At 39.6% G+C, this 26,978-nt stretch overlaps 1 protein-coding gene across 11 annotated transcripts in view; it reads left to right on the plus strand.

Annotated features, from left to right (window-relative positions):
* ARMC8 (armadillo repeat containing 8) overlaps positions 1-26,978 on the plus strand; it is a 75,594-nt gene that overhangs the window by 38,294 nt on the left and 10,322 nt on the right. For 8 of the 11 annotated variants that reach the window (XR_003255166.1, XR_003255164.1, XR_003255165.1 and 5 more), the window contains 11 exons: positions 2,356-2,448; positions 5,858-5,917; positions 7,170-7,250; positions 10,025-10,100; positions 10,193-10,283; positions 12,764-12,824; positions 17,286-17,486; positions 20,334-20,429; positions 21,913-21,995; positions 22,317-22,398; positions 25,438-25,524. Coding sequence is in view for 8 of the 11 variants with exons in the window: in XM_026075582.1 (XP_025931367.1) it covers positions 2,356-2,448; positions 5,858-5,917; positions 7,170-7,250; positions 10,025-10,100; positions 10,193-10,283; positions 12,764-12,824; positions 17,286-17,486; positions 20,334-20,429; positions 21,913-21,995; positions 22,317-22,398; positions 25,438-25,524 (1,011 nt within the window). In the remaining 3 variants the exon portion in view is untranslated. The remainder of the gene's footprint in view (positions 1-2,355; positions 2,449-5,857; positions 5,918-7,169; positions 7,251-10,024; positions 10,101-10,192; positions 10,284-12,763; positions 12,825-17,285; positions 17,487-20,333; positions 20,430-21,912; positions 21,996-22,316; positions 22,399-25,437; positions 25,525-26,978) is intronic. The other 3 variants (XM_026075584.1, XM_026075589.1, XM_026075583.1) reach the window with 2 other exon arrangements.

The following is a 26,978-nucleotide window of genomic DNA, read 5'->3' on the forward strand; positions in this document are numbered from 1 at the left end:
AACAAATAATGTAACTTGTGGGAATTCATTGCAAATAGAATTGCAAAACGGGTAACACATGATTGCTTTATGGGAGGTGGATATTAATATTTGATTTAATAATTCTGTAAGTTAAGTTTTGAGAATAGTTAACACTTATTTGGAAGACTGGTATCTGTCTTTCTCTTTGAGAATTTTATAAAAACAACAGAGTGTTCTTGCTATTTTTTTTTCCTTTCCCCTGTTAAGATGACAGATGCAGATATTTTCTTTTCAGCTTCATCCCCCTGCCACCCACTTTCAGTTGTGGATTCCTTCACCTCCTATCTCTGGCAAGAGCAGTGTCTCTATTGATGTAATCAGGCTTTTTAACTTTTAGACTAATGTTCACATCCTTCTAGTTGCCATTATAAAAATGAACCAGATTACCTGGCCGGTGATCTCCCTGCAGGAAGCTTCAGGTTTTGCATCTCTTGTTTTGAAGCTTTGCTTGTTTTAAGCTGTACTGTCTCCTCCCGAGGTGCTTGCCCCACACCATCCTCCCCAGCCCTCCAAGGCTTCTTGGCTGTTTTCTCCAAGGTGTCCTTATTGCTGAAAAGCCCCTTAGAACATAGTATATGTATATTGTGTTGAGCACTAACCTGGCTTGGTATCTTCAGCTATCCAAGATTAATGGAGAATGACAGGATACTCTTTTAACTGGTCAAATGTGTTAACCAACTGAGCAATTCTGCAAATTACACCAGCTTGTTTAAGGAAGGAGACACTTAAAAGTTTTGGTGATCTGTTATGAGATTTTTAGGATTGTGACAAATGTTTCTCTTGAGCGCAAGGTTGGCCTCTCAGCTGTTTCTGTTTGGCTTCTCGTGGATATTTAACACATGGCACTGCAAGCTTTCCTTCTGCCATGGAGAATTGAGTGACCCTTCATTACGATTATGACCATGAGCACTGCTACAATGTACTTGAGGATTTAATATCTAATATTGCCCTAGAACCAAACCAATTCCTTGTAGGCCGTTGGGTTTCTGGAGCTGAGAAGAAATCAATGTATATATGCCCCATGTAAAGGCACAAGATCAGATGTGATTCTTGGCTCTGTGGCCCTTCTGTTTTCTGTTGAGAAGGACAAGCCTGGCTTGTTGGCACCAGTCTTCTAAAATAAGTCCGCTATATTCCAAACATAGATATTCATAAATACTAACAAGTTTTGCTTAATTGCCAATATTATATGTAATGATGCAAATAGACTAGGAGAGACGTACACATATGTTTATTTTGTTCATATAAAAAGTGTGATGTTTTAAGTGGGGAAATAAAATTTTTCGTTAAAAGCTGCATACTACTGAAGCTGTAGTCACTACGACCATCTCTCTGGCTACTGTTGCTTTCACTACCCTTAGAGGTAGCCATCTCCCCGTAGAAGAGGATTGCGCTTCATCAGTCCATTCTCCTGCGAGTTAAACGGTCTAGTTTACTTCTGTAGTGTCAGTATAGCATAAGTTTTTTGGAGAGGAAGAATCATTTAGTCTTTGATCTCCTCTGTCTCATGCAAGTAATTCAGTCGTCTGCCTTTCCAGACTTGATAAAGTTGCTGATGTTCCTTCCCCGCGCTGCTGTTGCTCCTGCTAAAATGTGCTGTTAAAAGTAACTGAAAGCTTTAAAATGTCATTTTCTAACTTATCAAAGAGCTTAAGTAGTAACTGGACATGTTTTAATGAGAGGACAATGGTGTAATGAGTTTCTCCTGCTGTTGTATGTTTTGAATTCTCCGTGGTTAGTATCGTACACTGTAATCAAGTGTATTTGACTTAGACAAGGGAGACTCTTGCCCTTCACTTGTCAGCTAGAAAGTTTGTGCCCCACAATTGAAGGCAGACTGTGCATGGTGCCATCTGGCATCCTGGCTCCCCTCCCTGGTCTCTTCCGCTCCGAGATGAATGAAGAGGTAAGTACATCCCAATTCTAGTAAGAAAATACTAAGGAAATTCCTTGTAGTTGCTTTCAATGACCACTTTTGCAGTTAGTATAGTTTTTCCTTTGTGTTTTTGCTTTCTAACAAAGCTAAGCCTTTCGGAGGCAAAAACTGAAAGTGCTATACTTGCACTGATTATTTATTTATTTATTTAAATTCATGAGAGTTGGTCTCAGAACCATCACTTTTTTCTTGCAGTCTCTCCTGCACCGCTTTCATGGTCTTGTCCTGTGTCCATGCAAGTCTCAGTGGAAGGGAGAACTCAGTGTTTCTTTCTGAAACACTTTTTCTACTAAGAATATAGAACACAGAATTAGGAGTACTCTTTTAAGTAACGATCTATTAACAAACTATGCTGAAATATAGTGTTAATACTGTTTTCTTTTCTGACTTGTTTCCAGGATGCTACAGTTATCTCCCACCTCATGGCACTGCTCAGTAGGTCTCGATATACACAAGAATACATATGTCAGATCTTCTCACATTGCTGCAAAGTAAGAAAGAGAATGCATGTTCTCTATGAGACTTCTTGCGTTTCCAGCGTGTAAGAAACCGTATAAGATGATGTTGCCTTTTGTAGTTGGAACATTAAGGCAGTTACTGAATTGTTATTGTCCTGAATTTGCTGACGGCTTTATTGGGGATAAGAGATGTTTCTCTACAGTAAAGCAAAATATGCAAATGACTGCTTTGGTATCGGGTGTATGTCTTTGGCTACTAAACCAAGTCAACAATCTAGGCAAAGAGCGTTTCTCACTATTATCAGTATAATTTTAGAAAGGCTTTTTTTTTTTTTTTTCCTTTGGAAGTCTCTGAATGGTTTGAGCATGTCTTGGCAGATGTCTTGTATCTGCTTTCAAGCCAATTGTCTTAAACCCAAAGGATGTTTTCTAAGAGGTATTGTAGGTTGAGAGGGAGAAAAATGCTCTTCTCAGTCCAACTCCGCTGGCYACAGATTTATCCAGATACATGTTAATTCCTGCTATATAGCACAAATCTGATATGGGAAAACTTTTTCTAATTTAAAAATAGCAAACCCCCCATTTTATGCCAAGTCTTATGCCAACAACATTATCATAAAGAAGAATGCAAATCTAATGGGGTTTGAATTAAAACATTGTCTACTTCTCTAGGACCTCTTTTTAAGTTGAAAATTAAAGCAACTAAGACACTGAAGCGATGTTTCATTATCTGTTGTAATTGAAAAGGAAAAATTCCATTAATTTCCTTCGGACCAAGTAGTCCATCCAGCATGCCTGTGTCCTGGGATGAGGAGAGGTGGTGTAAAGATGTGGAACGGGCAGTGGGAAAACAGTCAAGTGAGGTGTTCTGGCTGGTTGTTCCCTCGTGTTCTCTTTCTCCGAGACGCAAGTAAATCAAACCTGTCTTACAACAAACACGGGGATCTCATGGCAGGCACAAAATAAGCATCTATCACTTGATGAGAAGCATTTGTTCATGTTTGTATGGCCCTTGGTAGTCTCCATGATAGGCTGGGTAGCTTGAACAGTTGAAAAATTCGGCCATATTGGCATCCAAAAAAAATAACACGGGACTGAGTCTACAGAGGTTTAGAAGTCTGTCTATACAACTAGAGGCAAGCTCAGCGGCAGTATAAACCAGGTTGACTGTATGGAAACCGCTGAGGTGCTTCAGGTAACTCACCCAACCTGGAAGGGGCTATTGTCATTTTTTTCCTTGTAGCTACCTTAACTCCTGCTGACTTGTGTATGAAATACATAGTTAACAAAGCAAAAGCCTGCTCACTTAATGAGAGCAAAACAGGAAAGGTCTTAGGAACTCACGATGCTATCTTAAGTACCTCCATCACCAAACAAAATTTACAGGGAATGTTTTGAGAAATGCAAACTTTGGGGAAAAAAATGTTGGTAGTGTGAACGGATAGAAACGTGAATGCACAGGAAAAGGAAACTGCATGGGTATGAATAATAGGAAATAGTTGTATTTATAGAATAAGTATTAGCACCAAAGCAAAGAAAAATATTTGAGGTTGAGGAAACATCATGAGAAATCCAAAATTGATCAAGAACTCATTTCTGTCTTTTCCAGGCAAATGCAGCTGTTGAGAGAAACCCTAAAATGTCCCTTCCTTTATTTTGCTTAATTTGGGGTTTCAGATGTGGTAACCAAGACAAAAGAGCAATTGCTGTACCTTCAGATATAACAAAATACGTCTAACAGTGAAGCAGAATGTGCAAGGGATTTTCTGATTTATGTGGACAGGCAAACTTTATTTTTATCACACAAATACTCCTGAAAGTTTCAGTATTCACAACACTTTTAATGAAGACTGGGTCTTCAAAAGACTGAGAGAACCTTTCTARCTTTTTCTTGAAGAAATAGGTTATTAATAGTTTTAGTTTTTAGGTGAGCCTTAGCATATAGGAGGTGTAGAAGCTTTTATTTTCTTTTCCCTCATCTTAATAGATTTTTATTAAACTAATGGTGACATACCACAGTTTCTGCTCTCCTTGTTCCTCCAGATTGCTCTCTGCTTGGTTCTTGTGCATGTACTTTCTCTTTTCCTGGCCTGAGTTTCATCTGGGTTGGGTCTCTCAGGTTCCCTTCCTCTCTCTCCTGCTCAAATTTCACTGAAAAAAAAATCAGCCCGTTTCCCATAGCTAGGAAATCCTTTATTCAAGTTCTTAGCATATTGCTGTTGTTTTCTGCTTGTACTGTGTGCTTTCACTGCTTTTCCCTGCATTTTTAGAGTTAAAATTGCCCGCTGGGAAGTGTTGACCCTGGAGAAAGGCCATGCCTACGCAAGGGAAAGCGCTGATTTACAGGGGAAGTGGGTGCAGTTCTTAGCAGACCCGGCCAGGACTCTAGCGCCATATGAGCAAAACTGAGTAAACTGAAATCGGGTTAATGTGCAATGCATTTTAAAATGCAAGTCAAAATTTACTCTTTAAGATTCTCTATGTCACAGTAGACTTGTTTCCAGAGAAAGTGATGTGAGTAGGTAAGCTTTACTATTTTAATAATCAAATTAAGAAGGTGAGGTATGCATTTGGAAAAGCATGGTTGTATGAATAATTTGAAGAGATAGTGCTAGATGTTATATTTGAATGTGGTGATATCTCTGCATAACTAATACCTTCACCACAAACTGAAAAATAAAAACTCTTTTCGGGGAAAGATCCAGGATAAAGCCTGTAATCAAGGCAGCTTCCTCCTAAGTCCTGTTCTGAGAATGTTTTCTTATGTGATCCTAGGCTTGGTGCTGGATCCCCGAAGAAAGGTACATTTGTATGTAGAAATCTGTTTTGAAAAGTTCATTATTGAATGAATCATTACATTTTTTTTCTATCCTACTGCTTTCTTGAAAATCGACTTTTTATGATGAAAAACCTGCAAGAACTGTGATTTCTCTTCCTGAAATATTACAGCTCTTAATCTGCTTTGGAGAAAAAGGTCACTATAACAGAACTGGCTCCCAGAGCTCTGTCGGTATACCTGAAATAAAACAAAACCAAAATGCCTTGCTGTTAAATCGGGGCCTGAGATATCTGGGATTGAAAAGGAATGATGCGTTATATTCTCAAGGCTTTGTATTTATATGGGAAGCTATCCCTATTTGTGGGTTAATGCTCAATCAGATCATGCAGTAGGCACGCTGGACGTGTAGGTGCGAACACCGTGTGTGCATTTCGAATATTTTTTATGTACATCTAATTATGCAGTATGAGCACTCCCAAGTGTCATCTCTGTACAGGCATTAGTGCTCTTTGCAGGTAGCATGCACTTGCATCTCATTGAAGATTTGGCCCCAAATGTCTAGATAAGTAATATTTGTGAGTTACTAAATCAATCTAGGTCAATATGATTTTTTTACTTTAATTTTATTCATCTTTTTCACATATTTTAATATCTGTTCTTCAGCTCCAACACTGGCATAGCTGCGGCTTTAAATCATTGCCTCAGCCACTTCTGTGTGCCAATGTAAGTTGTTTTCCTCCTTCAACCATGCTATTTTAATTGCATTTTTTTGGTAGAAAGCTCTTGGTGGCAGTAGCAGCTGAAGCATCTCTTAAAGCACCAGATATGTTACATCTAAAAGTAATTTTCATGCCTTTTTTCTTTTCTGTAGAGGTAAAAGTTGGTCTATGAATGTTCTTTTGAATTTAAAAGGAGTCTGATTTCACCTGTACCTCAGAAATGTGAAAATAAAGCATTGCTCATGTATACTAGGGTGTATAGAGTTGTCCATAAACTCAGCTGGGCTTGAGTAGAAAATTAAGGCGTGAAGATATTTTCTTCACTTGAGGATTAGTCAAGAAAATGCGTCAAGGTGCGATTAATGCTGTGGCATTCCAAAAGCTGAATTTAGAGATTGCAGGTGGCCCCAGTTTTAATGCCAGTAGGACTAGAGTCATGAATCTGCTTCTCAAGAGATGTTTGTAAGTAAGATCAGATCGGATCTCATAAAAGACTATTGAGGGTTGCAGGGCCCATTGGGATTTCATGGTTTTCTCTGACCTCGTGGAGCCTTGTCATGCTGTAGAAGCTCTGAGACCTTTCTTCTGCAAAATTCAGTATTTGTGTTAATTCCAAAYGCTTTTGGGGAAAAATACTGATGTTTCATTGTTTTATTAAATCTTAAAGGCAATAAATGGGTGATGGCTGACTAGATTTGTGGTTAAATATGTTTTAAAGCTAAAATATTCTGTAGGAGGAAGATGTGAATCTGTTCTCAAAGCACTGTCACATTCTGTCTGGAAACAGTTTTAGAATTAATTGTCTCTCCTGGAGCTAGGATTGTTGCAAATGCTTAACACTACCAGTGAAAAAGACATTAGAATCACTGGGGATCTTTTAGATGATTTGCAGAGAAAATCAGGACTTTTCCAGTAATTACTTCCAATATGAMGAATAGGAACTTAAGCACTCTATCAGTGTTCCTTCATTTGTGAAAAATAATTTCACTCATTCTGTTTCTGATCTGCCTACTCCTAGTCCATAGTTTCCTATTGAGCAAAAGAGCAAAAATGGTTACTAGAAAATGGCACATGCTATAAAATAACTTAGTTGGACTTCTTTATTAAAAAAAATAAAAGTATGCCAACTGATTACAGAAGTAGTTGTTAGTAAATCTACCTTTTAATACTTATAAAAATTGCAGTTAGTAGAAACTTTACATGTTCTTAAAAATAAAAAATAAAAAAAAAATCACCTCTTATATTTTCCTTTGTAGGGTCCAGATCACCAAACAATTTTGTTTAACCATGGAGCAGTTCAGAATATCGCCCATCTGTTAGTCTCCACCTCCTACAAAGTAAGGCATTAAAAATTATTCAGTGTTTTATATCAGTTTATGAAAGTGATCTAAACGAAGGTGATAGAACCTATGCATATGACCTAAATTGTAAATCTGTGTACTGTATATTTCTAGAATACCAGTTGTTTTTATGTGCCATATGGATTTTTATCAAAATGAGATGTATTGTTTTGGAGTGTTCTGTAAAGTTAAAACACCATTAATTAAAACAGAGCTGGTATTTGTTGATCTAAATGAGAACAAACACTCGACAAGACAATAGAAAAGGTCTAATTTGATGAAAAATAAAGGATAAAAGGAAATTGAGCAGAAAAGAAGCAAAGGGGAGCTGTCCTAAACAGAAGTCAAACTTGTGAAGACCTGGACGTGGAATCTGGGGAGGCAGCCAGCTACCGGTGCGATGTGCTCACTGAACCTCTTGAGTCTCAGCTCCATCCTGTATTATGTTTTGGAAGCCCATTCTGGATGGGTAGAGTACCATCAGGAAAAGGGACTACGCTAATGTAGTGCTCTCCTCACGTACCACCTCTGAAAAAGCACCGTATTGTATCTATAACTTGGTGGCACGGAGGGTCAACTAGCTCTCTTCAGTGTAAGGCCAAAATCCCAAATACTCAGTAGACCCATAGGAGTCTGCTGTAGATTAGTAGATAAAATGTTTGAGCGCATGAAGAAATGCATGTGCTTTCTGAGGCTCTTCTGTTAGCCCCAAATAACCAATTACACAGAAGTGCAAAAACTTCTGAAGTCTGCGTGAAGCCAGTCCTATGACTTCTAAGCAGTTGAGCTTTCATGGCCTTTCCTATGATGGTACTATTTGTCTTATTCTGAGTTATTTTTATTACAATACCCAATACAAAGTATCTAATGTATGTTATTGTCCTTTTTTATTTTCTTGAAAATAGGCTGTTTACTGGTTGATTAAGACGAGATCAGATAATTGTGCTTATTGTCTATTTTGATCTCCTGCTTAATGAGGAATATTCTTGATAATTAGAGTATCTTACAGAATGAAAGCTAGTCTTCAAATGAGCATTTCAAGTGAAAGGAAATCTGATACTCTGTTCCAGTGGGTCATTACCTTCATGGTTTTGCGGGGTGYGGGGAGGAGAAGCATCTGCTAGGAAGTAGGATGTCTTCAGCATCTCATCAGTGAGACTGATAGATTTCTAGTTTTTATTTTCCTGTATTAGTGAGTTTTTATAATGATCAGGCAACATTTTGATCTTTCTTCCTTTAGCAAAGTAGCTGACCTTTTCCAGCTTGTGGTGTAATGTGAATTTTCCAAAACGTGTCAGTTTGAACCTTTCCTAATGTTTTGAACAGCAATTTTAAAATAAAGAAGTTGGAGCTCAATAGAGTACCAGTACCGGGAAAGTACCAGCAAAGAAAGTAGTTGCCTTAGTAATTTTGATAACTGTCATTAATAGAACAATATCTTTTAAAACAGTCAACTTCTAGCTAGACTTGTTGTTCTCATTAGAAAATTTTTCTCCTTCTCCCACTCTCCTCCCAGCTTGCTTACTTCTGGCAGGAATACAGCTCTTCAGCTGTGGTTTGACTCTTTTCAGTGCTTTGCAATATAGAATCTCTGCTTCCTGCTGCTTTGAAAAATACACTAAATTTATTAGATCTTGTGTGAAAAGTAAGTGGAAAAGTTGTCAAATGAGGCTTTTGCTCTGAAGCCAGATGGCCTGCTATCCATTTTTTCCCAACTAAGACTTCATTGCTACTGATGAGAGAGAACTTGATATCTAATCACGGCCATGGTATAGAATTAATAAACAGAAGTTTGATGTTTATAGTCATTGTCTACCTTTGAACTTTCATATATCTAGGAGTTTTTGTTGAGGATAAACAGGGGACCTAAACCTAACTTGCAGTAACATCAAATGCTTTCTTCAGTGACAGGTATTTTAGGTTAAAAATCTTCTCCTCTTGCTTTCCTGTCACACCAAGAATGTAGTGGTAGTAGAAACGTGGGAAGACATGGACACAGTTTAAATATGTGGAATTACAGAGGATGAAGTCAAAGACTGATATATGAACTGAATTAGATTCTGTAGCTGGAAAGATGATAATGGTCTTCCTGGTGTCAAAAAAGAGGTTATATAGACTTCATAGCCTAGGTTGGCTAGGCAACCGTGAAAGTTTGTCTGACAAGCCAAGACTTAATTTTGGCTTAGAGGAGGAAGATCCAGCATGAACAGAGTTGAGTCGTTTGTGTGTAGGTGATAGCTGAGGTTGCATAGTGGCAGTAAAGTTTATAGTATCCGTTCCTGGTCAGATTAGCTTAGAATCAGTTCAGCTAGATCGTTATTGTTAGACATTTTATTAAACTAACCTTTAAAGACTTCTGAAGTGTAAGTCCCAATGGCATGAGTTCCTGACTCCCTTGGGTACTTCGAGACTCTCCTTGAAATAATAGGTATTCCTGTTGTGCTACTCCCATCGTTGTTGCTGCTGGCGAGTCTGTGGAGCATCACAAATGAGACTGGTATCTCTGACCCTCTGGTTCCCACCTGCTAGCTCTCGCTTTCTCTTTTCACAAGTAGTTGACAACATGCAGTGTAGAAGGGCAATTCCAGCAGGGAGATCAGAGGAGTCAAGCCACATCTTGGATGCTTCCATCTGCCTTTTAACTATCTTCTAAATTTCTTATTGATTGCACAGAATTATTTTCTGTAAACCTATGTAGTGGTATGGTCTAATTGCTTATAAGTTAGTATTTACATTTATATGTACTTCATATATATTATGTTTTCACACAGGTTCGAATGCAAGCATTGAAATGCTTCTCAGTTCTAGCCTTTGAAAACCCACAGGTATCAATGACTCTTGTAAATGGTAAGCATAAAGCTATGGTTGCTAATTTGGCGTTCATTTTGTTGACTGGTTGAATTGGAATCATTTTCTGAGTTCTCTTTCGTTGTTTGCAGTGTTGGTTGATGGAGAATTGTTACCGCAAATTTTCGTCAAGATGTTACAAAGGGATAAGCCTATTGAAATGCAGCTCACATCAGCCAAATGGTAATTTTCATCAGGAATTAGGATGAAATAACTTGCAATTCATTACTTATTTTTTAACCATTCCCTTTTTTTCTTCTTGTAAATTAATATAAATGAGATCTAAAACTTTAAGAATAATGATGATATTTGCATTATCTAAATTCCTCAAGAAATGTTTCTTGCCTAATAGTCTTTATAGCATGATGTTCACTCTTTTCTATACATAAACAGGAAAAAATGTTGCTGGGCAGTAATTTTATCAAGAATGTGTACTCAAGCATATGGATTTTCATAAGCTGAACTGCAGCTTTCAATAATAGCTTGGATTTTATGACAAGTTTAACTGTGAAAAGGGTATGGTCAATCTTATGTTCTTACAGAGTCAAATAATAAAGCATTATCTTGTAATACAAGATAATGTCATTTTTACAACAGTGTCCTGAGGACGGACTGACTTGGACTAGGGCAGGGGTGTGTTAAGTACTGTATGCACCAAGATGAGAACAGGGAGAAGAGCTAGACCCTCTCCCCAAGGTTTTTAATTAAAATAGATTATTATTTAAGCTTCTTGTGCTGGTACAGCAGAATTAATGTTTATTTAATAATATTATAGATCAATTAAAACTTTCCCTTTTGACATGGGCACATTTTGGCATGGCCATATAAATAATATGTGACACAGTGTGACCATGTTCCATAGCAGTAACACTAGGGTTACTCATTTTGTAAGCTAGGAGTTGACTCCTTTTAAGGCCCCTTTCCTTCTATTGTGTTGATAATGATGGGATAAGTGACTTCAGATGGTTAAAGAAGGGAAAAAAAAAAATCTGTCACTGTAAACTGCTAAAATCAAGCATAAATCAAGATGTTAGTCACCAAAGTATTGATTGGTTTAGACTCGTTGAATGTAATTCTCTGCATTGAAGACTTTCCTTTTAGATTTTGCTGGCTTATTTTTGACCTGGATCAGTTCTCTGATTCAGTTCACCAAACAATTTTCCCGACGCTTTTGCCAGCGCAGTCTGGAGAGTCTGGCTTCTCAGCTGTGATTGATTCTGTGTTTCTTTGACAATCTAGAGAAGAGATGGAGAATTACAATTAAAAATAAAACTAATAGAGATGCATCTTTTTGATTGATCTCAAGATAAGAGGCAGTTAAGTCATGAATGTTTTCTTGCATTCAGTAAAGTAAAACTACTTTAACTTATTTTCATGCTTAAACTAGAACACTTTGACTGGTAGACCAGGTCTAACTGGACTAAATACCAACTGCAAGACTGGTACTTTCCTCGTGATTGTTCAGGCATGAAAATGAGCATCTCCTACTATCAGTCCCAAGGGTTGGACAGTAATGTCCACAGAACGATCTCGGGGCTAATGGTCAAGTCTCATCTGTTCGCTTCTGAGGAAGAATATAAAAAGATTTTTGATTATGGGATTTTAGCTGTGTCTGTCATTGGTAGGTGTTTGGAACAGGACCAAGGTTCTTACGGGTGAAAGCCCTCTCCTTAGGCACTTGGAAAGAGCACAGGAATGCAGTGAAACATGATGTGGTTATGGCATATTAGCATATTACTGCTCTTTAACTGAGCAATTGTAATCGACCCTGTGTGCACTTTTAACCTACCCAGCTGAGAGTTGAAACATGTTAGTTCTCAGTCACCTTCACTGAAATTCAGTGGAGTTTTGTTCTTGTTTTTAAACCTCACAACTGGAGCATTCTAAAAGCCGTGTACAAGGACTTAGTTCAAAAGCTGCAAGAAAAGATACTTGACTGTGTTTCTGCACTGAATGCAGAGCAGTCGTCCTCCAGCCTCCTCCTGCTTCCTCGCAGCTGAGCAGGTAACAGAGCACAGTGAACTGTTTTTTCCTGACTTTGATAGAAGTAACGTACCTGCATCCTGAAATATAAACATAAACCGATGAACTACTTGCATTTGTGGTGGCTTGCAGCATGTGTACGGGTAGTTGCACAAAGCAACTAATGCACTTGCCTGCTGTTGTGTATCAACATTGCAGTCCGAGACCTTGGAATTGTCATATTCCCAGTTTGTAATTTTACCACAAATGTTGTCTAAGAAAGAACAACCACAGGTTTGGTTCAATGGTAGCGACTCAGTCAGGTGTATCATTAGCAAGGATGTGCTTATTCCAACAGAGTGTTAAGACACCTGTGGAAAAGTATTAGCACAAAACTGCATCTCCTAGGCTAGCGCAAAGCTTGCACAGTTTCTGACTAAGCTGTGTTGTCAGCTACCAACCCTATATCCATCCGCTCCTTATCATTTAAGTGCTGGCCCATCCTGTGTGCAGCAAAGGACAGGCTGGTGTACGCTGCACCTGTATCTTCATGAAGGTTGTTCACTTTGTTTTCTGTATTGAAATGAACAGTAGAGCAGAGCGAAGTACGTTTCACTGGTACAGTCATTTATTTTGCAGTGTCTTTCTTACGTGCATAAAAAAAGTGATAGGTGAATGCATATTTTATTATCCCCTTGCAGCCTTACTTCCATGTGCAGAGCTGGAGCGATACGAACAGACGATTCCTGCATCGTTCTCAAGGTGAGCAGGTTAAACAGTTTTGTGTGTAACACAGAAAACTCTCATGTGGATCTATCCCTGCTTTTATTTGTATGTCCCGTATAAAAAGTTACAAAAAAGTTTGTTATACTGAAGATTTCAAAAGCACYAAGTTCTCCAGATGTTTAATCAAAAATCAGATCCCTAATTTCCCTCTGTGTCTTTAAGCTTTTACAGCAATATGGCTCTTAAGAAACTTTACGTAAAGAATCATACTAGGAAGTCTGCATCCAGGTATAAATATCCCAGAGTTTGACACACACCCCCATTTGATGTTTGTAGTTCAGTCATCATATGTAAGTAACCTGGAAACAACGTTACTGGCTTGGTCTCTGTATACAGATGGAGCACTAATTTGTCTTTCACCAGTTTATTTCACAAGACTAGTCATAATACTTGCACAATCTATAAATGGAGTCTGTCATATGGGCAGATGATGTCTCAGGTTTCACAACGTTTTTGTAGATTTGTCTGGGCATCGTTGCTTCATACTTTGGCTGGGGAAATTTCTTATAAACAAAAAGAACACTCTCATGCTGAAATATTGGTTTCGATTTTTATACTCTCCTTAACTAACTTCCTAATAAAGTTAACTTCATTGAACACCATAGGAATGTCATGTTTCTCTTGATATTCATACTTCTGTAGCTAGTCAGAAAAAGCTGCTGGTGAGCAAGCGTATCAGCCAGAGATCAGAAAATACTAGCACTGCTTGTTTCTCCTTGTTATACTGAAGTATTACTGTAATACTAAAGTAAGAAAAGATGTTCACTTCCTTTAATAGTTACAGAAGAGGAGTCTGGCAGACTCAAAGCTTTCTTCAGTATGTTTTTTAGAATCCATCATTCCAGAGAATACTACACAGTGCAGAGTTAAGAAAACAGTTTAAATGTGTGAAAGCTAAATTTCTTTCCCTGTAGGTACTGCTGTTCTGAAATCGGTAAGGTACGTGTTCCCGGAATGAATCTCGCGACTGAAGGGTCTAACCAGCAATCAGCAAAGCGGTTGTTGTCAGTATTTGCTAGTCTGAGATCTGAAACCCGGTAGTTTTTGACAGCAGTYGTTTGTCTTTGGCTGTGAAGGCCTCTCTGTGGTGTTGAGTTCCTCTCACGTGAACAGACAACCGATAAGTGAGCGTGACCACAGAGCGTGCTGCAAGCCCGCGGCACTGCAGATAGCTGCGCTTACTGCTTAAAACAACAAGTAGTTCTCACCATTAAAAGCTACGGAAGATACTGATGAGTATCTTCTGACTGTGGTCTTGTGCAAACTCTTGAGGGCTCCTGGGAAACTGTCACCAGAGTCTCTGTCCAGAACTGTCCCGAAGGCCTACTTTGGGGGAATGTTGGAGAATGAGTAGGTTGTAGGTAAGATACTGTCGTAAGAAAATGTATTTTTCCCTTTCAGTGATTGTAGCAGTAGTCTGATGTATCTAAAGCTTTCATTAGTGGGATTTTTGGTGTCCATCATTCCAGGTAATGACATGCAGATGCAAATCCCTGTTGGCTGAAGCAAAGGCTCCTCCCTCCAGCCTTTTTAAGCAAGGAGGTCCAGGACGCAGTTACTCCAGTGCTGTGCTGCTAGCGGGGATGGTAGCATCTGTTCTGCACAGGCGCATGGCCTGACCTAGAGTGAGGACGCCCAGCTCCACCGTCCTCCCTCATTCTGATACCGAACACCTTTCCAGTCTGTCTTGCCTTCTCCTACAACATCTGCAGAGAGGCCACAATTTCATACTCCTGACCTCTCTCTCTTGCAAGCCTCGTTCTTAACTTCAAAATTTCTTCCCTTCAGAAATTCCCCACTGCCTGCTTAACCCTGTATCCTGAGAGGAAGTGTGGGCTCCAGAACTGCTCTCTGGGGGGAAGAAATAGGGAACTACTGCTGTAGGCAAAGGCAAATTACTGCTGATAGTTGACCGCTAGATGTCTGCGTGGAGCTCCATCTGCTATGCCACATGGGCAGTCCCAGTAACTGCAGGCTTTGCAAACCTTTCTGGGTTGATTTGCCTGCCAGTTTATGGAGTTTTGCTCTACAGCAAGAGGGAAGTTTTCTTTTTTCATGGAAGCTTCTTCTGCACAAATAAACATTTTAAGTTTTGGACTAAAAATTGCTGAAAATTTTGAGAGTAGGCGGAAGAGTGGAGAAAGAAGGAGGGCAACAGAACCTTGCCACCTTATTCTGATTGTTCAAATAACTCATTTAATTCCCTCTTTCCTTCTGATGATCATTGCAGGAGCTCAGACTTTTAGAATATCACTTTGTCTCAGTCTGTGGTAAATCCAGTCGCAAATTGTTTGACCTCCTGTGAGCTACAACAAAAAATGCCTCCTTTAGTTTTCAGAAATTGTTGAAGAGTTTTGACCCTTTGCAGTCAAAATTTCTTCAGTTGCAGAAAGATCAGGCGTATGCATTTCCAAACTGGGTTTGATACATTTTTTTCATTGCTCAGTTTTAGTGGGTTGCGCCTGTAACATGTGAAAAACAAGTCTGTTGGGGTGGGAAGGAGAGCAAGAAGGTGGTTCTTAATTAATGGAGATTTGCTTGGAATGGAAGTTATTTCTCTGAAATCCTAATAACGAAAGTGACCATCTGTCCAGATACCGTGACTCATCCCAGTGATGCTGTGTGAATTAAACGTTCCATCTTTACAGTCTGTTTTCAGAGAGCATTTCAGACTTTATCTGGTGGCCAGGAAAGGTCAGGTGTGCTTTGCAACCGTTCCTCTTATGCTTCTAACACAGTACCATGGTCCTCTACATTAATTATGTTGTACAACCCCTTAGGTCTAACGCAACAGTTAATGTGTTCTTTGGAATTCCTGATTTTGCTTAATTTTAAACTGATGGCATTGTGTGAAGTTGAAAGGTGTTGAGATTCATAGGTACTTGCAGCCCATGACTTAACAAAATCTAGTCTTTGAATTCCAAAAGAGGTTTTGCTTTCAATGGATTAACTTCTGTTGTTACCTTCCTTATCTTTCTTCACTTCACACATACTTATGGCATAGTTTGAAAGTGTGTTTTGGGGTATCTACTTAAATGTTGCCTTTCCTCTTCATCTCTTGGGCATTAACAGTTCTTAAGGAATTAAAATTGTTCCTTTCAGACTATTTGACACTAGAGAGAACTGGGAAATACAGTACCTTTGTGGTTCAGTCTGTAATGGAATTCCACTTCTTTTTTTAGTCGACCCGAATGTCACTTGTGATGAGAGCTTATGTTCAGCCTTTATGCTTGTGCTTATGCTAGACTTATTTTTTAATATCCCTTATGCCAGCTCAGTAATTGAAACTAACGGTATTTAATCATTATGGTGCCGTTCTGAATTATACAGATGAAAAAGTATCATAACAATGCAATGCCTGAAGAGTTTCAAGCACTTGGAACAAATTTGCAGAGGTCCTAGAAATCTCACTTTTGGAAATGAGGTGATTTCTGAGGGGTATTTAAGTTTCCTAGCCCTCAGAAACTGTCTCCTCTCTTTAAAAGAGTTCTGGCTAATTTGCTAAGGAAATGCAAGGTCCTGAGGTCTGTCTGTGTTAAAATTGTTTTTCAACTCTTCAGGCTTAAACTCTTCATCATTTTGGTTATCTGATGTCTTAAATGAAAGATATGCAAASAGGAGGTGCTTTGGTTCATTAGATTAGCTGAAAGATTCACAATGTGAACAGTCATCCTTGTGGTAACACTTTTTTCTTTAATAAATGTAGGCACGTCACCTAACTCTGCTTCTTTGGAATGAAGATAAGATATTTATTTAATCATTTGAACAGTTGCTGGATGAGTGTTATTTCAGTTCCCAAAAACATAACGCTGAGAAAGGCTCTCTGCTAGCATAATTCTGTTGAAGTTAGTGGAGTTATAGAAGCCAAAGCCTTGGCTCTGTTATTCCTGATGGATTTTCATGAAAGTTGTTAATACTTTTATTTGGTGAGGCTCGAGTGAGTAGAGTTGAGTCCCAGCCATTGGCGAATTGGTCTTTACAGGGTTAAGTGCCTTTCACTGAGTTTCGGGCAAAGAAATATATTATTGGTTTTAGTGTTTACAGTAGAGAAGGTATGACAAAAATGTTGCCCTGTGACTGTAACCAACGTAGGGGGTATGTCAGGGATAAGGCAGAAAAATGGACCCGGATTCCAAGAGGGCCTCACTTCTGGTTGTTCAAAGCTGCTACGTAGGCGGCTACTTAGGGCTCTTGGCAGCCAGTGTGGGTCAAGGAAGTCCTGAGGTTGTTCTTGGCTACCTGGTCTTCAGTCAGTCCCAGATCATAAAATGGCAGGAGGCATCAAGTGCATCTTGATGGCAGCAGGGGAACTTCTGAATTTTTTGTTTAATACAAATAAGCCTGTGCAAATATGAATTATTGAGTGGTTTTTTTAAGTTTTACTAAACTTCTGACCATGGTCACTTTTTTTTTTAAAAAAAAAAAAAAACTTTTCAGACTCTGCCATGTTTGGTTCGGATGTGTAGTAAGGAGAGACTGCTGGAGGAGCGAGTAGAAGGAGCAGAAACACTGGCCTATTTGATTGAAACGGATGTGGAGCTCCAGAGAATTGCCAGCATTACCGACCACCTCATTGTCATGCTTGCTGACTACTTCAAGTATCCTAGCTCAGTGAGTGCAATCACTGACATCAAAAGGGTATGTTTCTTCATCTGGTTCGAAACCTTCGAAAGCGTGCAAAAACAATGACATTAACAAATGGTGACTTAAATGCCCGGAATGTTTTTTATTCTATTTAAACCTTGCATCCGAGTTCCTCATCAGAAAGGTGACAAAGGTCCAGCAGGACTGGGTTCCTGGTGCATGTAGTCCCCAGGTCTTTGCTCACTCACTGCTCTTTCTGGAGCCTCTAATATCCAAGCTAAGATCTTTGTGTATATCTGGTCTCCCCATCCTGCAAGCAGGATACTGCTGCTCTTCCCTACGGAACATAGGGAGATGGGCTCTGGGTACTTTAACATAGCTTTACTATAGGAGTTTCATGACATTTTCCAGAGACAGTAAGAAAGTACCAGACTGAGACATCTGTCATGTTTCTCCTTTGCAGAGTTTAAAAGGCTTATCTTCAGGAACCAGTGCATTTCAGCTTCATAAGAGATAATAGCCCATGTGATGAGAGACTGATTTCAATTCTTAGGTCAGGTTTGTGAAAAATATTAAGTTCAGAGACTGTTCTGTTTGGTTAAGCAGAAAAAAACATCTGGATGTCGTGTAGTGTTTCATATTATGAGTTATCTGCACTTGCGAGTAGATTGGATAAACAGAGACCAAATACACCTCGGAGACTATTACTTCCACAGGTGTCGTACACACAGCTTTCATTTGTAAACGTGTTTGTTTCCAGATTTGCATACAGTTTCCAAAGCACTACTGGATCGATCAACCTCAGAGGCAAGATTGCTTTTGATGTTCCACATAGGGAAACATCCATTGCCTGTTCCCTTCCCCTGTCACAGCCTGCTGATTTTTCAGAAGGATCCAAAAGACCTGCCTTACAGAGCCTTTCCCCCTGTCCCCAAAGTTGGCCCAAGAAGCAGACTCACTTCTCAGGCTTCTATAGAATGGGATTGATTCTGCCTATACAGATGCTTGGTATTCTATGTAAAAATGCAAATGAAATATAAAAAACTGTTAGTCACTGTATAAAACAATAAGCAGAAGGAAGTTTAGTAGCTGGCTGAGAAGTAATGGTCATTGGCTATAGCATGCAAAACATTAGGTTCCAAACATGAGTGGAACAGTTATAAATATTATGACATTGCTTTGAGTGTTCAGAAAGTCTCTAAAAATAGTCAGCTGTGAAGCCAGGGTGCTTACCTTGTAAGAAGTGCATTGAATTACACCCTATAAGGTAAAAACTAGATGAGTGAGGACTCTGCAGAACAGATTAGTCTTCTATTTCAAATAGTTTTAACAACGACATAATACATTTTGCTTTAATATAGCTGCACCGAAGAGAATTACTCATACAGCTTAACTTTTGACAGTTCCTTTATTTCAGTGCTTTGCTGTATAATACTCTCATTTTTCTGGCAAACATTTTGTGTAGAATTTAAATACCACTTCATTTTATGGAACCCTTTGGTATAGAGTTTTGAGGGCAGTTAGAATCCTAGAATAATTCTGGTTGGAAGGGACATTAGGAGGTCTTTAGTCCTAATCTTCTGTTCAAAGCAGGGTCAATGCTGACCTGAGATGAGATTGCTCAAGGTTGCTTTGTCCAGCTAGCTCTTGAAAACTGCTAGGAATGAAGATTAAACAACCAATCTGAGTAATCTGTTCCAATATTTGACTCTCTCCAGGTGAAAAATTATTCCTTATATCCAGTAATAACCTCTCCTCTTTCAATCTGACTGCTTTCTCTCCTTTTCCTGGCTGTGCACCTCCATGAGGAGCCTGGCTTCATGATCTTCGTAGTCTTATGGGTATTGGAAGGCTGCTCTCAGGTCCCCCCTCAGCCTTCTCCTCTCTTGGCTGAACAAGCCCAGCTCCTCACGGGGCAAGTGCTCTAGCCCTCTGACCATCTTGGTGACCCTCTGCTGAACTTGCTCAAGTTCATCAACATCCTTTTTGTGCTCAGGGGGACGATGGGGGGTGGACAGGGCACAGTTTTTCAGGTTTGCTCTAATGAATGTCAGGTAAAGGAGAGTAATCACTTCTTGTGATCCACTGGCTGCGCTCCTGTTAGCTACAGCCAAGGGTGCTGTTAGCCGCCTTGGCTTCCAGGCCGTGCTGCCACACTGCTGGCTCATGTTTAGCTTACCCCCAGGTCCTCTTCAGCAGAGCCTGTACCACTGCAGAGGGTTATTCCTTCCCAAGTGCAGGTCTCTGCATTTCTCCTTGTTGAATTCCCAGTTGGCCCATTCCTCCAACCCATCGAGATGGCTCTGAATGGCAGCCCTGTCCTCAAGATCGCTGACTGCATACCCCCCCACACACAATTTGGTGTCATCCACAAACGCGATCAGGGTGCGCTCCATCCCCTCCAGGTCATTGATGAAGATATTGAACGGGATAGGTCCCAGAATAGGCCCTGAGGAGCTCTGCTTGTAACGAGTCTGCGGTTGGTGTAAACCATTAATTGCTGCCCTCTGACCCTCATGGTCCAGCTTAGTTTTTCACTTATGCTGACCATAAAGTCTCAACCTGAGCGCAAGGATGCTGTGGGGGACTGTGTTGAAAACCTTGCTAAAGTCAAGGTAGGTGACTTCTGCTGGACTACCCTCATCTACAGAGGAGTCATTGTATTATTAGAAGGCACTCGGGCTGGTCAGGTATGAATTTACCCTTGATAAATCCATGCTGGCTATTCCCAGTCACCTTCTATTTCATTAGTTCAAAAATGGTGTGATAGCACATAATTTGTATCTTCAAATCCCCCTTGACCTCCCAGTGAATATGCACTAGCTTACAACTATTAAGAAAATATCACTTGTAGTTTTTTTTTAAGTGTCTAAATTTGATATTTACTCTTTATTTAAATAGCTCGACCATGACTTGAAGCATGCTCATGAACTGCGCCAGGCTGCTTTCAAGCTCTATGCTTCCCTTGGAGCAAACGATGAAGATATCCGAAAAAAGGTGAGCCTGTGAAAAGTGTTAGCAAGTCATGCAAAGACACAGCTGAAAGCTGTGCTGAAGGGCAGTGCAAGAATTTGGACGCGCGTGTCGTGCGCCTCCCCCCTCCCGCCCCCATCTTATTTTTTTTCATTGTGGTATAAATAAGTTGAAATGACAAGGCTTTCTTTCAGTTATGTTCATACAGACTTTTCTCTTGCACTTTTTGTATGTAATCCAAACAAAAATTAATGTAGCAATACATAAGATAAAAGTTTGTTTATGTACAAATCTTCACAGTGATGGTTGAACTGGATTCTCACTGTATCGTATTTTAACATGTTCTTTCTGCACATAACTGTGCAGAGATATTGTCATGGCACAGGAGTGCTAACACTTCTGAAGCCTGTGTTCTGAGGCACAGAAAATAGCTACGTTGTCCTGTATCCTTCTGTAAACCGAACATTTGCTTGAAAATAAAACAAACAGCAACTGATCTGAAGGAGGACAAATTCTGCTCAGCGATGGAGAGGCTCTGCGTGGCTGATGGGTGCTCTGTGTAGTTAAGAACCTGATGTGTGTGGGAAGTGGAGGGAAATTAATGCTCAAAACCATTATTTTTTAAACAAAGCATGTAGCTGCTATATCAAACAAAAATTTTAAGGTCAGGAGGCAGGAGAACTTTCTGGGTTTATTTGCTGGTTAAAGGGGAAAAAGAGAAGGAAGAAAGATATGAACAGAAAGGAGGCAGGAAAACATGATATAGAAAAAATGACTGGCAAGAGAGTTTACCACTGGGGGAATGATTCAGGTTCTCCCAAATTCAAACCTTTTGTTGCAGGATGAACTTCTTTAGTTAATAATAGGGATGCCTTTACTTATACATCAAATTACTACTAAAATAAAGAGTAAGGGTTAGCAGGAATTCAGAACAACAATGATTCTTAACTAAAGGACATTTATTTCACTGAGTGACTGGTGTGTGTGTTTTGGGGGGGGGGATCATTTATTATAGAAAAGTTATCTTTCACCCTGATATTAACTGCCTTTTATCCTAGTCTTAAATGCTGGGACTGACCATGTCTAAATATGGAAGGTGAACTGCTGTGTATCTTTTTCCAGATGGTTTCACAGCATGCCGCCAATCTGTGGTTTGTGTATACTGTGTGGACTTGTACATGCTGCCTTTTATTTTGGTATGACATTAAGGGTAAAGCATATCTTTAACTGTCGTCTTCCTTGATGATTAATAAAACCATTTTAAAAGCAGTAGTTAAGCAAAGCGTGTAGATGTTGTCTTCTAAATGACATGCGGTTACACGCTTTATTCCACTTAATCTGGGAAGATAACGTGGCTTGATGGTGTTTTAGTCATAGGGTTTTTTTATATGCAATGTTTTTAATGTTACAGGCAAAAAAAACCAAACAAACAAACAAAAAAAACCCAACAACCCATAAATGTCTATACTGTTTTATTCACATAGCATTAATTCCTTTTTTGCTCCAGATCATTGAGACTGAAAATATGATGGACCGTATTGTTAACGGCTTGTCTGAATCTAGTATCAAGGTGCGATTAGCTGCAGTCAGGTAGGAGGCTTTTCTGACCTGTACAAATAACTCTGTCGTGCTGAAGTCTGATGCTGCACTTGCTAGAGCTTCTGCTAATCTTTTAAAAGCTAAAACAAATTTGAAGCCATTTCCACTGCTGGAAAACTTATTGGGGGAAAAAATTATCTTGGACTAGTAGACTATTCTCCTTTTGCTATTTACAGGCTATTAATTATCAAATTCTAAACTGTTTCTGTATGTGTAGAAGTAATGTATATATTATAGAAACATAAGTGTGTGTATATATAATGTGTGTGTGTATATGTATATTTTACAGTGAAGGTTTCTTTTCCATTGTAGATGTTTGCACAGTTTGTCCCGTTCTGTACAGCAGCTCAGGACAAGTTTTCAGGATCATGCTGTATGGAAACCTTTAATGAAGGTAAGTAAAGAAAAGTCAGGTTTCAGCTACCGAAGTGCTCTGGGCAGTTGAAATAGTAGCACCAAGGATGAGAGGTCTGTTCAGTTTGAATATTTTTCTGTACAATCATAATAGAAATTACCTAGAAATCAAAACTCCTTGACCTCTTCCTAGGAGTCCTAAATCAACAAAAACAAGCAGTAGTGAAGAATGCTGTGGTCCGTGCTTGGTGGACGCTAGGGGGACTATGTCTCCTTCTTTAGTTTTTAGCTCACATTAGATGACACAGTTCAGACTGCAGCTATAAGCCCTATGAGCGAATTTAGATCTACGTTTCTTTCTGTAATTCTCTACCTTCTAAATCTCATTGCAGATATTATAACTGAAACCAAAGACCTCAACAAGACTTTTAAAAAGACACATTTTTATAGAATGCAGTTATCCACAGCAAAATTAAATGGGATCAAAATGTATAAATATATAGCATCTCATGTCTTGTGATATGACTGTCACTAAGTGCAGATAAATAAACCAGTGTCTCAGTTTCAATGTCTTTGAGGCCTTGAAAATGGGGAACAGGCAGAGTCTGACAGCAGGAAACCTAAAAGCTGAGGCAGTATAGACGTCCATAAGAATCAGCAAAAGAATCGCCTGAAATGAGCCTGACTCCCTCTTCAGAAGCGAAATAGCCAGGCCATTGGAAGCCTCCTCAGCAAAGGTGAGGAGATGAACCTGATGATGAGGCACAGTAATGTGAGCTGAGTGTCCAGAGCTTTGCTGCAGACCCTGGAAGCAATAAAGGCTCCAGGGTTGTAAGTGAGAGTCATAAGCAGGCAACGAAGTTGAGCACTTGTGAGAACTTACTCCCAAGCCGTGCATGGCTGTGGGGACTGCAGAGATGCAGAAGTCCCAAAGGGTTGGTCAGGACAGGCTCTGTTTCACTGGATTGATTGGGAATATATTCTGCAGRGGTTGAGGGGGCAGAATCTTTTAAGATTTCCATCTTAAAAGAATGGGTTTCCCTGGTGTAGCAGCCAGGGAATACAAGTTATTGAGCACTCCTGATGTGGTGACTGATTTAGTAGACACAATTTTAAAAATATCTAGATTTAGGATGGGAAAAGGGAGAAGCTAAACACAAGAGAGTGCAAAGTTGAAAGGGAGCTAAATCCATTTTAAAATCTGTGCAACAGTGTGTCCAACGTGACCATTAGCTGCCACGTTTCATTTTGCACTGGGGAGTTCTCTTCTTTCACCTGAAGTCAAAGCAGAGAATAGGTCCGTTGTTCAACGGTTGTCAGCTCTTCAGTGTTGGTCTGAGATTATTTGGACAAAGAAGACATCGTATATGCTTTCTAGATCTGGTATCTTTCCAGAAGCAGGACCAGATCCCAGAAAGCAATTCAGTATTACCAGTGAACATCAGAAAAACAGGAAATCATTACCAGAAAAGGGAAGAATAAAGCCTTCAGATGTTTCTAGTGGTCCAGATGTTTTAACACAAGTAAGATGTCTGCTGGGCATGCTTCTCTGTGACATTTTATTTAGGCCTGAATTTCTCCGTTTTGCTTGTATTCTAGTTATCAGAAGTCATGGGCTCCAGAAAATTTCTGATTCACTAGTTTCTCGGTGCTCTCTGGCCACCTTGTTGGCTGCAGGCCCAGAAACTTTCTCAGTTATTCATGTTTGTATAAAGGCGAGGCCCTAGAGTATGGGCACCCTCTTTCCACAGTTTCACATTAGAAATGATGGGGAAATTATCTTCTGTCAGGATATACAATATACTTACAGCATGTTAAGCATTGATCCTTGAATTGGGAGTGTGAGTTGTGATATTAATCTGTGGGTGTCTAATTTATTAGTCTTATTGGGAGGTCAAGGGGGATTTGATCATGCAAGTTTTGTGCTGTCACTGTAATGTAATAATCCTGTGATCCAGGACTCCTGATCTTCACCTGAAGGGGCTTGTAGAGATTGGTTTGAATATTTTAAGAGTTTGTGAAAGGACAAACATCAAAACTGTTAGAAATGTAAACCACGGAAATGACAGGATTGCTTGAAGAAACCCAGCTATTATCATGGGAGAACCATGTGATGAAGTTAATGAAGATTGTCAGAGGGTTCTACATAAATACAACCTCTGGCAGTTGTTCATGTCAATTTTATTAAATAAGCTGTAATCAAAGTTGTGTGTTCATGCCAGAACACCTGGAATTGTTGTTACGAGAAAAATAAAAGTAATATTTAATAAAGAGAAGACAATTTTCAGTCTAGGTTAATACTAACTACATTAGAAATCCTTCCTCTCTCCCCTAGCCTGTACGTCTTTTATAAGCGTTGAAGAACGATGTTTAAATCTCCAGGATATACATAAAGGTGCTTTTGTGCAACCCTCTGTAAAGGCAAGAGCTGTTAGATGATGGCTCTGAAAGAGGTGGTGGTACAGAACAGCCCTTGCCGGCTGGAGGAGAGCTTGCGGCCTCCCTGCCCATCTCCTTGCCGAGCCTTTCGGAGCGCGCGAGGGAGGTGCCCGTGGTGTTCCCACCTGGGATGCCGGCACCGAGCAGAGGGTAGAACTTGGTCCAGGCTGCTMGCTTTCCCGAATGGACAATCCGGGGAAGCTTGCTGCCATGGGCCTTGTACCGAGGGGTTGAGGGGGCTCCTCGTGGAGTTGCCCTCTTCTCACGTCAGAGTTGTACCACCGTACGCAGCCTCTTCTGTAGTGACAGAATGGCCACTGAGCTGAATTACAACCGCCAGCACATCCATGATTCGTAGTACGGGGCTTTGTTCCCACAGATTTCTTTAGCTGAACCTGACCTGAAAGTTCTTGTACCTGGTTTCCATGAAACAACTTTGTTGTTGCAGCTTGTCATGTATTGCATACCATCGCACTGAATTGAGTAAGTGCCATCTGGATCTACACTGCTAGCGTCAGCACAACTCCAAACGTATAGAACATCAAGAGCAGACGTAATTACAAGTATTTTGTTCCGAAACGATCCCTTCTTTATCCTGCTGGCTAACAGAGGTTCCCCGCTCCTCCCTTTGTCCCTGCAGGTTTTACAGAATGCTCCAAATGAAGTCCTGGTAGTAGCATCTTCCACGCTATGCAATCTTCTTCTGGAATTCTCTCCAAGCAAAGAGGTCGGTATTTGGCTATTATCTCTTCTTATTTTGGATAAAAGCTACATTATACAAATGGTTCAGTAAGCGTAAAGGTAACTTAATTGGTAGCCACTGCTTGGGAAGCATTATAGCTGTAATATTTAGCAAAATATAATATAATCACTCAATGGCCTGTCAATAAAAAAAAACACAAAAGCATTTATAGTGCTGTTGAGAGTAAAATGTAGTCTCTAAAAAAATTTTTGAAAAAGGAAATACAGACCTCACATTGACTTTTATACTTGTCAGACATGATTATTACGTCTAAAAGACTTGGACAACAAGAAAACAGACTGGTGGTTTTGTTGGCAATACGATCTGTTACCGTACAGAATGACTGCTGTAATCTTGAAAATGCTCTCATAGCTCAAGTCTGTTCCTGTGTTTTTTATCATTCTTGGTTGAATGACGTAGGATGTCTGTTTTTGAGCCCTTCAGTGTGCCTCTGTTTTATACAGATYGTACATACATATCAATACTTTGTAGAAATAGAAAAATTCCCTAAGTCTTGAATATTTTTCAATAACAGAACACACTTGCAAGATTGTGGTGTATGTGGGCTCCAGCAGGGCAGTTTGCGTGGCCCTGTTTTGATCAATTGACCTTACTGCTTTTAGTCATGTCTGGGACAGCAAATTAACTGAAATAAAGCCAAACAGTTCATTGGCCCATAGGCTTTCTTATTCATACTGTCAGTCACAGTGTAGTGTCTTCACTGTAAATTGGATTGAAATACTGCATTTTCTATCAGGACACATGGTTTACTTAAAAATACTGTTGCCAAAACAAAATACTGCTTATGCAAAATGAAGGGCTATTTAGAAATGTTAGATGTGAAAGCAATAGGCAATCTGATTTTTATTTGATACACTGTATTTTTATTCTTCGTTGTATTTTGAAAATTGTATCTAAAATACCAGTCACATTTAAAAAAAAAAAAAAAAAAAAAGGACTGGCCAAAAGAAAACAAAAACAAAACAAGGCCCCCCACCCCAACTTGAATGCAAAACAATTTTGGAATGACTCCTACGTGCTGCCCCTGCGCAGAAGTCCCTGGGAGCCAGCTAACTAGCTGGCACCTCGAGAAATCACAGTTCCCTGGCAGCTCATTGCGGCACCCAAGCCCTCGTGTATGAGAGCGACCTATACCATCGGATACGTCCTTCTAGCTCATGAGCTCTTCAGGCCTTAAAGCTAGCGACCTTCAAATTCAGTCCAGGTCGAAAGCTGTTGTTGCAAATTTATTAATCAGTTAGTTTGAAAGAAAAAGTGCATGTATTGATACTTTTCCTGTCGCTTAATGAAGTGATATTACAAGGTTTTGCACGTCAAGAGCAAGCTTGAGTTTTCTTTATTGTGGTAAAATGTGACACACTTGCGCTAAAGTTTTCCTGCTGTGTTTTAGTTTGGTCTCATTAGCAAATAGATTAAAT

This window comes from Apteryx rowi, unplaced genomic scaffold (genome assembly GCF_003343035.1).
Source record: "Apteryx rowi isolate R43461 unplaced genomic scaffold, aptRow1 scaffold_406, whole genome shotgun sequence".
Classification (NCBI taxonomy): Eukaryota; Metazoa; Chordata; class Aves; order Apterygiformes; family Apterygidae; genus Apteryx; species Apteryx rowi.